Here is a 17,249-nt window from a genome sequence, read left to right as displayed (position 1 = left end):
CACATGACGCCTGGAGGAAAAGCACCTCATCTTCCACATAGGAACCCTTCAACCACACGGGATGAATGTAGATTTCTCCAGCTTCCTTATTTCCCCTCCCCCCCCCCCCCACCTTATCTCAGTCCCAACCACTGAAATCAGCACGGTCCTCTTGACCTGCAATCTTATTCCCGACCTCTCTGCCCCCACCCCTTCTCCAGCCCATCACCTTCACCTCCTTCCACCTATCATATTCCCAGCACCCCTCCCACAAATCCCCCCCACCTTTTATCTCAGCCCGCTTGGCACACCAGCCTCATTCCTTAAGAAGGGTGTATGCCAGAAACGTCGACTCTCCTGCTTTCGGAAGCTGCCTGGCCTGATGTGCTTTTCCAGCTCCACACTTTTCAACTCTGGTCTCCAGCATCTGCACTCCTCACTTTCTCCTTTTTGAGAGTTGAGAAAACACCTGCCTAGTCTATCAAAAGTTGATTTTGTCTGAATGATTGTGAAGCCAACTTCAAGGAGGAAACTAAATGCTTGTTCCACTGGATCCAAAAGAATGTGGTAGAAGCAATGTTGAAGAATCTTTTTGCACTCGTGATTCTTCATCTACAAGAAATAGGTCAGCTATTCCTCTGTGAAAGACATTCAATCTAAATTCTGCTTAACCCCTTCCACATAAGCAAGAAATCATGCATCAATAATCAGCATTGATTTCACTCTCTGCATCAGACTGACCAAGGATCTTTGCATGGGAACTCAAATCCTCCCCTCTTACCCATGGCTCCAGACTCACTCCCCTTTAAACCTGCTCTTTCTTCCCTCAGATCTCTTTCACTTCTTGGTTCCCCTTTCATCGCTCTGTTCTTCTGCAGATCTCTACAACCTTTTCCTGGACTCCTTTAAATCATGTCCTGACCTCGATAGCCTTTCTGTTCTTAATTCCACTAATTAACTCAGTCGCTACACCCTTTTAACTCTTATCTACTCCTAAACATCCTTCCTACTATCCCAGCAGCTTTTTAACATTTCCATTCCAACACACTATCTTCCCAGGACCCTTTTAAAATGTTCGAGGAGAAAGTGAGGACTGCAGATGCTGGAGATCAAAGTTGAAACTTTATTGCTGGAACAGCACAGCAGGTCAGGCAGCATCCAGGGAACAGGAGATTCGACGTTTCGGGCACAGGCCCTTCTTCAGGAATGAGCAGAGAGTGTTCAGCAGGAGAAGATAAAAGGTAGGGAGGGGGGACTTGGAGGAGAATGTTCCCTTCCACTTCCCTGAGCCATCTTAATGTAAGAGCATAAGAAACATAAGCCAGGAGTAGACTATTTGCTCCTTCATACCTACACCACATTCAATGCAATCACAGCTGGTCTTCTTCCTCAATTCCACTTTCCCTCAATATCCCTTTATCCCTCTATTCCAAACTCCACAAACTTCTCAATGACAGTGTTCTTTGCCTTGGGAATGCCAACGTTTGCTTACACATCTGAGTCCTAAATGTGGAAACAGCTCATTCTAGGCGATCCATTCTAAGATGCAATCCAGTGAATATCTGTTACACTCCCTCTAACAGAAATATTTTCTACTTAAAAGGTCAAGATTGTGCACAATTCTATAGGTATGGTCTCACCAAACCCAAATGCAACTGCAGGAAGTCTTCTTCACTCTTTCTTAATGGGTCGTCATACCTGCGTGTTAACTTCATACAAAAGGACCACCGAAGTTCCTTTGAGTACCAGCATTTCCTAGTCTTTCACAATTTAAAAAAAAGTGCTTTGCTATTTTTCCATCCAAAGTGGCTGACTTCACACTTCTCTCAATGACATCACATTGTTGCCCACTCACTGTTCACATCCTCTACATTCATGTCACAGCTTGCTCTTTTGTCTATCACACAATCTCCTAACCTTACCTGCCCGATGGAATTCCTTTAACCACCTCCTTACCACCATGTGGAATCTTTTAATGCTTTGTTCTCACCCACTAAAAAGCCTCCACACTCTTTGCCCACCATCCACCCAGGACCTTTTAGTGTTCTTCTCTTGCCATTCTGGGCTGCTGGAACCTCCTTTCTTCCCTTTCCCCAGTTCCCTTTAACCCAGCCTCTTCTAATGCACAGATCCCTTAAACTGCCTTCTCCCTATCCAGCATGCACCTTTAAACCACTCTCTCCCAGGCTCCTTGAAACATCCTCTCCTCACCTGAGCCTCTCTCGCCATTGCCCCAGAGTCCTTTAACACTTCACTGTAGCCCACACTCGGATCCCTTTCTCCACACACCCAAAACCCCTTTAAATCTGTATTACCGCACACCCAGAATCATTCAAACACCCCCCCCCCCCACTTCGCCACATCCAAACCCACTTGACCCTCATTCCTCCAGCACCAGAACCCTGCAAACCACCTCTCACTCCCTCACCGGGTTCTCTTTAACCCCCTTTTAATTTCCATCTTTACTCCCCAGATTCCAACACCCACCTCCTCCCGGGCTCTATCTTCCAGCTTCCCCATCCCGGGATCTTCCCCAACCCGAGAAGACCGTTCAAGCGGTCCCCTCACACTTCCCCCTAACCGCCATCTCTCAGTCCCTCTGCCCCAGGTCACACCGGAAAGGTCCCAGGCTTACCTAACGCTCCTCTTCACCCTGGTACCGGATCCCGGTGCCAGTTCATCCTTGATGCCGATGGCCGGTAACCGTTGAGCACAGCCCCGGAGGCCGGCCGGCAGCCCACACCAGGTGACTCCGCCGGCTGTGACCGCCGCCGCTGCCCCCCGGCCTCTCGTTGCTAACGACATCCACATGGTTCAACCTCGAGCTCGCGGCGAACAAAAAACTGAAGTAGCTCGAGCTTGCGCACCCGAGACTAAACCTGCCCCATTTCCCGCCGCTTCAGCGGTGGACACACCCCCATCCCGCCTCTGGCCACGCCCCCTCGCTCCTAGTCCCGCCCGCTGGACCGCCCCTCCGCCATCAACACCAGCCCTTAATCACGCCTCCTCCTCTCGCACTTAGCCGCGCCTCCTCCGTCGCCTTTCCGCGCCCTCTAACCTCAAGTCCGCGCACTATTCCCTACCTTGACCCCGCCCTAATCCCAAACTCCGCCCGTGACCACACCCTCTAGCCCCTGGTCACGCCCACCACCAGGGGAATTGGGTGAGTGGCCGGAAACAGAGGGCGATGGTTAAAGGATGTTTTTGTGACCGGAAACCTGAGTCCAGTGGCCCCTTCCTGTCTGCAGTTTGTCTAAATGATTTGCACTTGAATTTCGTCGGGTTGATCAGGAAATTTACAGCTGATACAAAAGGGTGGTAGACAGTGAGCCTGAATATAGCCTGAGATTACAGGAGGATTTAGACAGGCTGATAGTGGCAAAAGAAATTCAACTGAATAAATGTGAAGTGGTGCAGTTGGGGAAGGACAAACCCTTGTTCTAGAATCAACATTAAAGGAGGGATGTGATTGCACTGGAGGTGGTGCAGAGGAGATTTACCTTGATGATGCCAGGGCTGTACAGGTTTACGCACAACGAGAGACAGGATAAACTTGTGTTGCTTCCAATGAACAGAGGAGACTGAGGGAGGACATGATTGAGATATTAGATTCTATGATTAGATTCTCTACAGTATGGAAACAGGTCCTTCGGCCCAACAAGTCCATACTGCCCCTCTGAAGAGAAACCCACCCAAACCCATTCCCCTACCCGCTATTTACCCCTGACTATATATAGAGAAGCTGCAGAGCTGCAGAGCTGGGCAGAAAGGTGGCAAATGGAATTCAATGTAGCTAAATGTGAGGTGATTCACTTTGGGAAGAATAACAAAAAGATGGGGTACTGGGCTAATGGTCGGATACTTGGTAGTGTGGATGAGCAGAGGGATCTTGGTGTCCATGTACACAGATCTCTGAAAGTTGCCACCCAGGTAAATAGTGCGGTGAGGAAGGCATATGGCGTACTGGCTTTTATTGGTAGAGGAATTGAGTTCCGGAGTCCTGAGGTCATGATGCAGTTGTATAAAACTCTGGTGCGGCCGCATCTGGAATATTGTGTGCAGTTTTGGTCGCCATACTATAGGAAGGATGTGGAGGCACTGGAACGGGTGCAGAGGAGGTTTACCAGGATGTTGCCTGGTATGGAAGGAAGATCGTATGAGGATAGACTGAGACACTTGGGGCTGTTTTCATTAGAGAAAAGAAGGTTTAGGGGTGACTTGATTGAGGTGTACAAGATGATTAGGGGGTTAGATAGGGTTGACAGTGTGAACCTTTTCCCGCGTATGGAGTCGGGTATTACAAGGGGGCATAGCTTTAAATTAAGGGGGGGTAGATATAGGACTGAAGTTAGGGGTAGGTTCTTCACTCAGCGAGTCGTAAGTTCATGGAATGCCCTGCCAGCAGCAGTGGTGGACTCTCCCTCTTTATGGGCATTTAAGCGGGCATTGGATAGGTATATGGAGGATAGTGGGTTAGTATAGGTTAGGTGGGCTTGGATCGGCGCAACATCGAGGGCCAAAGGGCCTGTACTGCGCTGTATTCTTCTTCTACCTAACATTGTGAGCAATTTAGCAAGGCCAATTCACCTGGCCTGCACATCTTTGGATTGTGGGAGGAAACCGGAGCACTCAGAGGAAACCCAAGCAGATACAGGGAGAATGTGAAAACTCCACAGAGACAGGTGGGAATCAAACCCAGGACCCTGGTGCTGTGAGGCAGCAGTGCTAACCACTGAGTCACTGTGCTGCCCATATATAGAATTATAAGTGGCATAGACAGGAAGAAAAGTTGTTTTCCCTTGGTGGATGGATCAATGACCGGAGACATAGATTAGTTAAGGGGCGGAAGGTTAAGAGGAGGTGTGAGGAATATATATTTTTCCCAGAGGATGATGGGAATCTGGATCTCACTTCATAATGATATGAAGTCAATAAGACCATAGAAACAGGAATTAGGCTATTTAGCCCATCGAGTGTGCTCCACCATTGGATCATGGTTGGTAGAGTTTTCAAACCCATTTTCACACTTTCTCCCCATAAACATTTGATCCCTTGGTAATCAAGAACATATCTATTTCTGTCTTAAAAATACTCAATGACCTGGCCTCCACAGATTCACCACTATAGCTAAAAAAGCTTCTCCTTATCTCCATTCTAAAGGGTCTTCCCTTTACTCTAAGGCTGTGCCCTCAGGTCCTCATCTCTCCTGCCAATGGAAACATCTTCCAACATCCACTCTGTCCAGGCCATTCAGTACTCCGTAAGTTTCAATCAGATCCCTCCTCATCCTTCTAAACTCCATCGCGTATAGTGCCAGAGTCCTCAAACGTTCCTCATATGTTAAGCCGTGGGCGGCACGGTGGTACAGTGGTTAGCACTGCTGCCTCGCAGCGCCAGAGACCCGGGTTCAATTCCCGCCTCAGGTGACTGACTGTGTGGAGTTTGCACGTTCTCCCCGTGTCTGCGTGGGTTTCCTCCGGGTGCTCCGGTTTCCTCCCACAGTCCAAAGATGTGCAGGTCAGGTGAATTGGCCATGCTAAATTGCCCGTAGTGTTAGGTAAGGGGTAAATGTAGGGGTATGGGTGGGTTACGCTTCGGCGGGTCGGTGTGGACTTGTTGGGCCGAAGGGCCTGTTTCCACACTGTAAGTAATCTAATCTAATCTAATCTAATCTAAAGTAATCTAATCTTACATTATTGGGATCATTCTCGTGAACCTCCTCTGGACCCACTCCAGGGATATTACATCCTTCCTGAGGTATGGGGCACAAAATTGCTCACAATACTCTAAATGTGGTCTGACCAGAGCCTTATAAAGTCTCAGCAGTGCATCCCTGCTTTTATATTCTAGTTCTCTTGAGATGAATGACAACATTGTATTTGCCTTCCTAATTATCAATTCAACCTGCAAGCTAACCTGCAAAGAATCCTAGACTAGGACGCACAAGTCCCTTTGTACTTCAGATTTCTGAATTTTCTCCTCATTTAGAAAATAGTCCATGCCTCTTCTTCCTACTCACACTTTCCCACATTGTGTTTCAACTGCCAATTCTTAGCCCACTCTCCTAACCTGTCTAAATCTTTCTGCAGCTCCCTGCTGCCTCAATACTACCTGCCCCTCCACCTATCTTACGCAGTATTTAGATGTATGTCTTGGCATCTCATGTGCACAAGTAAATGGGCCAAATGTTGTCAAATGGGATTAGTTGGATTTTTTGTCTGGCATGGAACAATGGACTAAAGGCCCTTTTTCTGTGCTGTAGATCTCAGTGATTCTATCCCCATGTGTTCAGCTACCCATTCAATACTGCCAACACCTTCTACCCTCAACAATGCCTCCCCTGATTCTGTTAAAGGAGACCTACACTAGCTTAGCCTCAGCACCAACCAATTCTTCTCAAATCCTAAGCAACTGCTTCAAACTGTTGTCAGCCTCAGAATTGTTTAAAATGTGGTGGATCCATTAGTCCATATTAATCTTAAAACTTCCCAGCATTATTCTGGTGGAACTTGAGTTTCAGAGGCAGTTATTCTTCCTACTGCATATTATATATACTGCTTTATCACAAACTATACTGATTATTTTTAATTACAAAACCATAAACTACCTTGTAACTGGTCGAAGTTGGTATTCTAGTGCTGCATTTTCTCTGCAGCATTTAAATATTGTTTAAAGTGCACTTATTTAATTTTGCAATCATAGGATCTTACAAAATGCTTAAAAGTTGCTAAACTACCTGTGAACTATGTTCATTGTAGGAAACACAACAGTACACTTGCAAATAATGAGCTTTCATAAACAACAATATGACGATTACTAAATCATTTTCTGATGTTAATTAAAGGATAGAAGTTGGCCAAGACAATGGGAATAATTCCACTGCTCCTTTTTAATATAGCAATAATGGATGTTTTATATCAACCTAAAAGGGCAGAAGGGAGCATAGTTTAACATCCTTATCTGAAAGACCGCACCCCTGACACTGCGCTGGAATGCCATCCTTAATTCTTGTTTTAAAGCACTGGAGTGGGACTAGAGACCAGAATCTCATGACCCAGTGGCAGCAATACCAGAACTGAGTCACAGCTGACTTATGAGAGGTATTAAAAGGGTTAGGTAGACTCGTTATCCATTTTGGTAGGATGAAATGTGTAGACTATATCTGAAATGGTGAGAGGTTGGAAAGTGTAGATATACAGAAGAACTTGGGTGTCCTTGTCAATGCATCACTGGAGGCTAACACACAAGTTCATCAGGCAATTAGGAAGGTTCCTGGTATGTAATTCTTTATCACAAGGGGATTTCCGTACATGAGTAGCAAAGTCTTACTTCAGTTGTTTAGATCCTTGTTTAGATTGCACCTGGAGTACTATGTGCAGTTTTTGTCGTCTTACCTTGTGGAGAATATTATTGCCACAGAAGCAGTACAAAAAAGATTATAGTTTTGTTCCCAGGATAGCAGAACTGCCCAATGAAGAGAGATTGGGGAAATTGGATCTATATTTATTCTCTACTGTTTCAAAAAAGGAGAGGTGATCTAATTGAAATTTACAAAATGTATAAAGGATAGGCAAGGTAGATGCAGGTAAGATGATTTCCAGGTTGGGGAATCTACAACCTTGGGATACAGTTTCCAAATTGTGGGGGGGAGAGGCACTTAGAACAAAAATGAGAAATTCTTTTTTACTCAGGATCCCATGTGATCTAACTTTACAAACCAGTCTACCATGCGGAACTTTGTTGAAGGTCTTGACAAAGTCCATGTAGACAACGTCTCCTGCTCTGCCCTCATATCCTTCTTGGACATATCCTCAAAACAATTCAGCAAAACTGAGGACCGCAGATGCTGGAGATTAGAGTCAAGAGTGTGGTACTGGAATAGCACAGCAGATCAGGCAGCATTCGAGAAGCAGGAGAGTCGACATTTCGGGCAAAAGCCCTTCATCAGGAAATTCAGTCAAGTTTGTGAGACACAATTTCCCACACACAAAGCCATGCTGACTATCTCTAACCAGTCCATGCCTTTCCAAATGCACATAAATCCTATCACTCAGACTCCCCTCCAACCACTTACCCACCACTGACTAGGAGAAAGTGAGGACTGCAGATGCTGGAGATCAGAGTCAACAAGTGCAGTGTTGGAAAAGCACAGCAGATCAGGCAGCATCTGAGGAACAGGAGAGTCGACTCACCTGCTCCTCAAATACTGCGTGACCGGCTGTGCCTTTCCAGCACCACATTTTTCGACTCTCACCCACCACTGATATCAGGCGCACTGATCTATAGTTCCCTGGCTTTTTCTTGCAGCCTTTCTTAAGTAAAGACACAATATTAGCCATGCTCCAATCCTCCATTACCTCACCTGTGGCTGTAGATAATATAAATATCTCTGCCCGGGGGGCCTATAATTTCTTCCCTAGCTCCCCACAATGTCCTGAAATACACTTGACCAGGTCCCAAGCATTTATCTACCTTTAAGCATTTTAAGACCTCGAGTACCATACCTTCTGCAAGTTAGGTGAATTGACCACGCTAAATTGCCCATAGTGTTCAGGGATGTGTAGGCAAGATGCATTAGTCAGGGGCAAATATTAGGGTAGGGGAATGGATCTGAGTGGGTTACACTTTAGAGGGTCAGTGTGGACTTGTTGGGCCAAAATGGCCTGTTTCCACACTGTAGCGATTCTATGATTCCCTGAAATAATTATATTATGAGCTTCATGAGAGATGAACATTTTCCAAGATGCTTGTAAACCAGAGCAGAGAGAGAGATCCCATCCTATTCTTGGAGAAATCTGCCATTTAAGACAGATTTAGCATTTTAATACGAACTTTGTCTTTTGAAATATTCTGCATTAGACATCATGGGTTTCACCATTTAAAGCAATTAGTCACATGCAATCTAATTTAATATTCTGCATTCCAGACACAAAATGAGAGAGGAGGCAAACACTTTACTTTTCATTTCTGTCTTCATTCCACAAACAGTTGGTGTAGAATTATGTGATTAAACATTTTGTAGAAGAAGACAGTTTTCAAACAGCAATGCACACTCAGGTTGAGGACTCCTAACTGAACAAGAATCAACTTCATTTATGTGGAACCATTAACATTGTAAAACATTCCAAGATGCTTAATGGTAGTGTTATCGAATAATATTTGACACCAGACTACATAGATATTGGAAAAGTGAGGGAACAACAAAACCTGGCCAGAATTAGATTTATAAGAAGATCTTAAGGAAACACAAAGGTAAGAAAACTGACACCTCCTTTTGGATATTTTCTGATCAACCTTTCCAAAGATGTTATCTCACACATTTAGGGAGCAGGTGGGACATGAATCTCGGCTTCCAGACTCAGATATAGGAGCTTTAGCACTGTGCCATAGGAGTCCTGACATCTCCTCCTAGGACTAGTTCAGTCCTATTCACACCAATTCAGAATTCAACTTCTCAGTTGAACTGGATGTCCTAACTGGATACATGTTGCAGGCAAAGGTGTCTGGGGGTTCGGGGGGGGGGGGGGGGGGAGTGGTGGGGAGACTGGCGCCAACCAAGGATTGCTGAAGGGAATGATTTGCAGGGGAAGGTGCCTGGGAGACCAGATGTAAACTCAGCATGTTTTGCCGAGTTTCTCAGCCTACCTGACCTCCCAGTCACCGTCCATTTTAATTCCCCTTCACATTCCCTCTTCAACATGGCCATCCTTGGCCTCCTCCATTGCCACATTGAACCAAACCGCAAATTGGAGGAACAACACCTCGTCTTCCGCCTGGGCAGCCGACATTGAGTTCTCCAGTTTCAAATAACCTCCCTTCCCATTCCCTGACTCCCTTCCCAACCCCGCCCCCTTCCCTTCCATTCCTCTCACCGGCCCTTCCTTCCAGCTATCAGCTGGATTCATTCGTCCCATCAACCAATCAGGTCATACCCTCTACCTGTGTTCAACTTGTTCCTATCTCACCCCCAACCCCACCCCCTTTATCTGCAGCTCCCCTTACACTCATCCCAAGTCCTGAAGAAGCGTTCTACCCGAAATGTTGCCTTTGCCACCTCCTGATGCTGTCTGGCTTGTTGTGTTCTGCTAGCCTCCTGCTTAACCTAACAGGGAGCTAGCCAACCTGATCAATGCTCAAATGAGAATCAACTGATGTCAATCAACTACAAGAAATCCATCCCTTCCTGGTACAAAATTATGTGTGAATGAAGGGGGTCTAGATTAATAATTGCAACCAAGGCAGAATACGAGGTTACAAATTTTGCATTTGTCCAGTCAAAAACACTCAATAAAAAAACGTAAAGCTGTATAAATGTATTATGAAAAAGAAACAACAGCGACTATCAAAGACAAGTCCTTAAAATACTGACACCATCACAAATATATACATAATTTAGAACCCAAAGAGAGAAAATGCTGGAAAATTTCAGCAGGTCTGGCAGCATCTGTAAAGAGAGAAAAGAGCTGACGTTTCGAGTCTAACTGACCCTTTGTCAAAGCTAAAAAAAGGGAGAAATGGAGAAATACTAGGCTGAGAGAAGGTGAGTCGTGGGTCCAGAAGCAAAGGTAGCAATAAAGAGGTGATAATGACAGTGCATAAAGAGATTAGGAGCTGTGAATGACCAAGGCTAAAGCCAGTGCTATGTGACAAAATATGTGGGGGATGGGTGAAGCAGAGGGGAGGGCAGAAGCAGAGGGCAGAATTTGCTTTTATACATAATTTAGGTTGGATTCTCACCTTTTTATTTAGATCTTCTCCGGAGTGTTACTACTGAATTTTACAACTTCTTTTGAAACAGACCCCTCACTAAACCCTCATCTGCAAAAGTGATACTTAAAACTTGCTATAAATGTAGGTGTGGAAAGAGAGAGAATAAGTTACAAGTTACTTCTTGAAGCATTTAAAGTCATAACTAATAGAAAAAAGGAGCATTCAAAAACTAGAACAGAAACATGGAGAACCTAAAGTGTATGGGACAATGTATTTTTCCTGTTTGGACTATAAACTGGAATAGCAATTGGACACTCCTGTATAGCTGAAATATCAGGAGGGATTTCCAATTTAGGAAGGTCAAGTGGTGGATACTTTTAGCTGTAAATGACAATATTGCTTTTCAAAGCAAAGCAGTGAGGGGGATACTTTCAGGCAGAATGGTACCAAGATTCTTGTGTATGAATATGTAAAGGATATATGTCAGGTAATCTTTCCTTGATTACAAGAATCTTGGTACTCTCTTTCTCTATATATATATATACACACACACACACACAACTGGATCCAAAATTAGATTAATGGCAGGAGACAGAGAGTGATGGTTGCTTTTTGGACTGGAAACCTGTGGCCAGCAGTGTTCCATGGGGACCGGTGCTGGGTCCACTTTTGTTTGTCATTTATGTAAATAATTTGGATGAGAATATAGAAGGCATTGTTAGTAAGTTTGTGGATGACACCAAGATTGGTTGTATGGTGGACAGTGAAGAAGGTTAAAAGCAAATTACTGCGGATGCTGGAATCTGAAACCAAAAGAGAAAATGCTGGAAAATCTCAGCAGGTCTGGCAACATCTGTAAGGTGAGAAAAGAGCTGACATTTCGAGGGTCAGTTAGACTCGAAACGTCAGCTCTTTTCTCACCTTACAGATGCTGCCAGACCTGCTGAGATTTTCCAGCATTTTCTCTTTTGGTGGGAGTGAAGAAGGTTATCTAAGATTACAAAGAGACCTTGAGCAGCAGATGGAGTTTAATTTTGGATAAATTGAAGTATTGTATTTTGGCAAAACAAACAAAAGCAGGACGAATACAACTAAAAGTAGGGTCATGGGAAGTATTGTAGAGCAGAGAGACTTGGTGTTCTAGTCCATAATTCTTTGAAGTTTGCATCATATATAGCTAGGGTGGCTAAGAAGGTGTTGAGAACACTTGTCTTTATTGCTGAGATCTTTCAGTATAGAAGTTGGGACGTCATGTTGAGGTCGTACAAGAAGTGATGAGGCCTCTTCTGGAGTAGAAAAATGTGTTGCTGGAAAAGCGCAGCAGGTCAGGCAGCATCCAAGGAGCAGGAGAACCGACGTTTCGGGCATGAGCCCTTCTTCAGGGCTTATGCCCGAAACGTCGATTCTCCTGCTCCTTGGATGCTGCCTGACCTGCTGAGCTTTTCCAGCAACACATTTTTCAGCTCTGATCTCCAGCATCTGCAGTCCTCACTTTCTCCTCTTCTGGAGAACTGTGTCCAGTTTTGGTCACCATGTTACAGGCAGAATATTAAGCTGAAGAGGGTTCAGCCGATACACCACGATTTTGCGAGAGGGTTTGAGTATAAAGAGAGGCTGGATAGGTTGGATCTTCAAAGTTTGTGCGAAGATTTGTAGCTCGGGTGCTCGTTGTTGTGGTTCTGTTTGCTGAGTGGAAGTTTTTGTTGCAAACGTTTCGTCCCCTGGCTAGGCGACATCATCAGCGCTTGGGTCTTTTTTCACTGGAGGGTAGAAGGTTGCAAGATGACCTTATAGAGGTTTATAAAATTATGAGGAATGTAGATAAGGTGAATGGCAGATGTTTCTCTGAGGTGGGGGCTTTCAAGACTGAGGTCATAATTTTAAACAGAGAGTAGAAAGATTTAAGAAAGACATGGGCATTTTTTTTACACAGAGAGTGATTCTTGTATGGAATGCATTTCCAGAGGAAGTTATTAGGTTTAAAAGATATATCGATAAGTACATAAAGAACTAGAGAGTCTGAGCCAAGCACAGGGAAGTGGGACTAGTTTAGTTTGGGATTATGGTCACCATGGGTTGGTTGGACCAAAAGGTCTGTTTCTGTGCTGTATGACTCTATGGTGACAGCCCTCAGATTCGGTGAACTGCAGTTTACTACAAATCTAAAGATGCCAGGCAGAGATAGAGACATCGGTGCTTTCATCATCATCATTATAGAATCATCATAGAATCCCTACACTGTGGAAACAGGCCATTTGGCCCAACAAGTCCACAGTGACCCTCCGAAGAGTATCCCACCCAGACCCATTACCCCTACCCTATTGCTCTACATGTCCCCTGACTAATGCACCTAACCTACACACCTAGCTCTCACATCCTTGAACAATATGGGCAATTTAACATGACCAATTCACCTAACCTGCACAGCTTTGGACTGTGGGAAGAAACCGGTGCATCCTGAGGAAACCCACGCAGACACAGGTAGAATGTGTAAACTCTACACAGTCAGTCACCCCAGGCTGGAGTCGAACCTGGTCCCTGGCGCTGTGAGACAGCAGTGCTAACCACTGAGCCACTGTGCAATCTGAAAACATCTCTCTTTCCACACTGGGTGAAAATACAAGAATACCAAGAAAGCTTAAAAGAAACAATTCTACCAAGAAAAGATATAGGTTCACCGAATCAACTATTGTTTTACAGATACGACATGCAACAAATGCTAAACATCAAAAGGAACTGTGTAAGGCAAGGTAACCCACTCATAATCTGGACATTGATCTTCAGAATTTTGTTCCGAGTTCACTTTATCCTCCACCCATGTGTATCAAATTACCCTTTCCTCCTCCTATCTTCAAAATGAAAAATCTTTTTAAAAGTGGGTCTGGTTAAGTCATCTAGTAGTAGATTTAGAATACTTTCTTTTCTCTACCATTAGTTAGAATGAAGAGTGCTACAATAAATATAGTTATTTTGTGTTAATGATGAAACCTGGTGTGAGTAGCTTTTATTCAGAATAGCAGTCAGTCAGGTAAATTGGTCATCTTGGCGGATGAAGTGGGATTTTATACATTTTGGGACTACTTGTGGAGCACATTTATTGTTCCGCTCTGTCCCTTTTGTCAACAGTTCAGAAGAAGGATGAATCATCAGACTCGAAATGTTAATTCTGTTTCTCTCTTGACAGATGTTCCCAGAATTGCTACAGCACTTTGTTTTTTTTGCCGCGTTAAGAACTATTTCTTACTTTAGGAATGAGAAATTCCTGCCAAATGGTGGACATCTGACTTTGAGATTTTGGAAATTTGCTTTCTGGACTCTAGTTTCCAGCCTCCCAACTCTAAAAAGAACTTGTCAGTCTCACTGATAGTTACACCCAACCTTCGGGCAACTTCGTGTTTTTCTGTCCAGTCAAACTAAGAAGAAAACCAGAACTGTCAGTTTTATATTTCCACTGACAGTTCTCATTTGATGTCAACCTGACTGTCTGGAAACCCACAACGCTGTTTGAAATGTTGGAAACAGCTCAACCAGAGAGACCACCAGTAAAACTGACAGGTCACAGTTTACTAAATACCAACCAATCGCGGGGCTGCCCACTTTCAGAAACTGATGACCAATTCTCTCCATTCCAGCTCTCTCACATGCAGACAAGCTGGAGACAACCAGCTGAGTGGGTGAGAGTCAAGGATGAAAGGAGTAGAGGTTGGTGAGGGGAAAATGGATGAGTGCATGAGGCAGAGTGTAGCATGTAACAAAGTATAAAGCTAGGAATTTGGCAAGCAGGGAAAGGAGGTATTCCTTTCTTTTGCTAACTTTATCAGCCTCCAGGACAGCAGGAGTTAAAAGATGGTGGGATTGGGTGGCAGAGAAGAGATAGGAAACCACTGCCGACTCAGTTCCGTGAAATCCTCACAACCACAACTGAAAGGTAATATTACAGGGAACCTTATTGCCGGGTTAAGTATTTTGCTCCAATTTTTTTAAAGCTCAGGAAATCGATTAATTGTAAGGGTTTATTAGAACTAGTAATCTTTACTAGCAGTTATAAAGCTGGTCTGAGGGAACTAGGGTTTGTTATTCACATATTCATTACAAAATCCCAAATTTGTTAACACATAATGAAGATGGCATGGTAGGTGACCCCTTCAATGCGGAAGCTCCTGGATGCCATCGTGATCCAGGACAAACATCTGGAGTAGGCTCATTTAGTGTCAGCTTTGGCGATGTCCAGGCTGGTCATTCTGGCCAGAGGCATGGGCTGCATTATTGATGCAGATGGACAATCTGGATGGGCTGACAGCATGTTCAGATTCCTGATGGGAATGGTTAAAGTCATCAAGCTGTATGATGTCTTCAGCACCCCTGCAGACAAAGCACAGCGTAGATACACCAGGTCACGGCCAGTTGGATCTATCCACTCATTGATAGATTTCCTATTTGTGACTCACGCATTTTCAATCAGATCCGCTGACATCAAGCCAGTGTTCTTTCTCTGACACTGCCTCCTGCTGATCAACTGACATCTGCAGAATGACCAGTGGATCAGCAAAGGAATGTGGCATCTGAAACTGTTGATGCCAGAAAACATTGAGGAGTTCAAAAGGGATTATACACTGGAATTCTCTGGAAATCCCGCCCTAATGGCATTATGGGTTAACCCACAGCAGATGGACTGCAGCTGTTCATGAAGGCAGCTCACCACCACCTTCTCAACGGCAACCAGGGACGGGCAATAAACGCTGGCCCAGCCAGCAATGACACATCTCACAAATTAATACATTTTAAAAAAAGGTTCTCCAAGAAATTGTGTGTATCCAGCAAACTGATGGGAAACAATCAAGGGAAACATCAAGAGGTTCTTTATCCTTCCAGGTGTTCAGAAGGTGAGAGAGAGGGAGAGATGGGGAAAATTGTCCAAACTCCAGAGAAGTATGCAAAACCTACTCCTGCAGCAGACGATGGGGGTCAATGTCACGGAGGATCTCCAGGAATGAGGGGCCACCCAACCTCGGTCTTTGGCCTCGGAGGCCTCCAAGATAATCTTCCAGTCCAGCGTCCACACTGTGGGGCAGGATGAGTTCTGCTCACACCTCTTCCAGAAGGGTCAAAAGGAGAGGTCTGTGCTCAGCAGCCTGAAGGAGGAAGATGGTTCAGTAACATCATCAGGGTCTGATATCCTGAGGATCAGCAAATCTTTTTATGCCAGACTGTATGGCATAGAGCCCACAGACAGCACAGCCTCATGGTCGGGTTCCTGAACTCGATCACGGAGGTCTTAGATGACACAGGAGAGGCTGGACCAACCATTATCTCTGGATGAGCTGACCAAGGCCCTCGAATCCTTATAACAGAATAAAACTCCCGGAAGCTTACCAGCCAAGTTGTATTCAGCTCTGTGAGATTTGATTAGCCAGGACCTGCTGGAGGGGTACAACAGTATGCTTCTGGCAGGGAGCATGTGCAAATCCATGAGGAAAGGTATCATCATCCTCATCCACAAGTGGAAGGGGGAGAGGGACGCAATTAGAAATTGATGACCTGTTTCACTGCTGAATACAAAATCCTGTCTAAGGTCATCGCCAACCAGGCCAGGTCTGCTCTGGGATCGGTGATTCACCCCTACCAATCCTGTGCTGTACTGGGCAGGACGATCTCTGAGAGCCTCACAGTCCTCGTGGATACAATTGCTTACGTGCAGGACAGGGGGGTGGACGCCAGCCTCATCAGCCTGGACCTGGAGAAGGCCTTTGTCAGGATATCACACACCCACGTGGGACATGCTCTCTTTGAGGAGGGAATCCACAATTGGATCTGACTGCTCCACACCAACATCGTTAGCGCAGTCTCAATCAATGGGTGGCAATCTGAAAGCTTCCCAGTCAGATCCAGATTCAGGCAGGGCTGCCCATTCCCTCCTGTCTTGTTTGTATGTTGCTTGGAGCCCTATGCTGAGTCAATCAGGAAGGATACAAGCTTGAGAGAGGGGACTACTCCTGTCAGCAGGATCCTAGATATCAAAGCCTCCCTTTCAAGGAAGATGTCACTGTCTTCTGTTCAGATCCACTGTTAGTGCACAGATTCATGAGCATCTGTGACCAGTTCGAACTGGTCTCGGGCACCAAGGTAAAGTGAGGCCATGTTCTTTGGGAACTGGGCTTACCGATCTATTATCCCCTTCATCATCAGGACAGCTTCCCTGAAGGTGCTGGGGATATGGTTCAGAGGGGCCGGTGTGTGCACCAAAACCTGAGAAGGTGAATCAGAAACTGGGCTTTTGGGAGCACCGCTCCGTCTCTATTGTGAGTATAAACCTGGTCATCAGGTGTGGGGCACTCTCTCCATTGTATGTGATGCAGTCACGTGAGCCAATTTTGGCCCATCCCAGAACCTGCACAACTGCAGTCACTTGAGCCAAAATTCCAATTCATGTGGAGGTCTAAGATGGACTGTGTCTGCAGGGACACCTCAGAAAAAGCTCTGGGTAAGGGGCTGAAGAACATACTCAACGTTGCCTTCATCCTTTGTGTGTGGCTGCATCAAGCACTGTTCTTATGTACTGA

The 17,249-nt window shown here is 45.2% G+C and overlaps 1 protein-coding gene across 1 annotated transcript in view; it reads right to left on the bottom strand.

Annotated features, from left to right (window-relative positions):
• mthfd1l (methylenetetrahydrofolate dehydrogenase (NADP+ dependent) 1 like) overlaps positions 1–2,847 on the bottom strand; it is a 179,048-nt gene extending 176,201 nt beyond the window's left edge. Inside the window, exon 1 of the mRNA XM_087991755.1 lies at positions 2,615–2,847. Within this exon, the coding sequence (XP_087847881.1) occupies positions 2,615–2,790 (176 nt within the window). The 5' untranslated portion in view covers positions 2,791–2,847. The remainder of the gene's footprint in view (positions 1–2,614) is intronic.
• Positions 2,848–17,249: the final 14,402 nt, after the last annotated feature.

Source organism: Chiloscyllium plagiosum, unplaced genomic scaffold (genome assembly GCF_037043375.1).
Source record: "Chiloscyllium plagiosum isolate Xiang-an unplaced genomic scaffold, Cpla_swu_hap1 HiC_scaffold_10, whole genome shotgun sequence".
Taxonomy (NCBI): domain Eukaryota; kingdom Metazoa; phylum Chordata; class Chondrichthyes; order Orectolobiformes; family Hemiscylliidae; genus Chiloscyllium; species Chiloscyllium plagiosum.
This window is presented reverse-complemented; position numbering and strand designations above follow the sequence as displayed.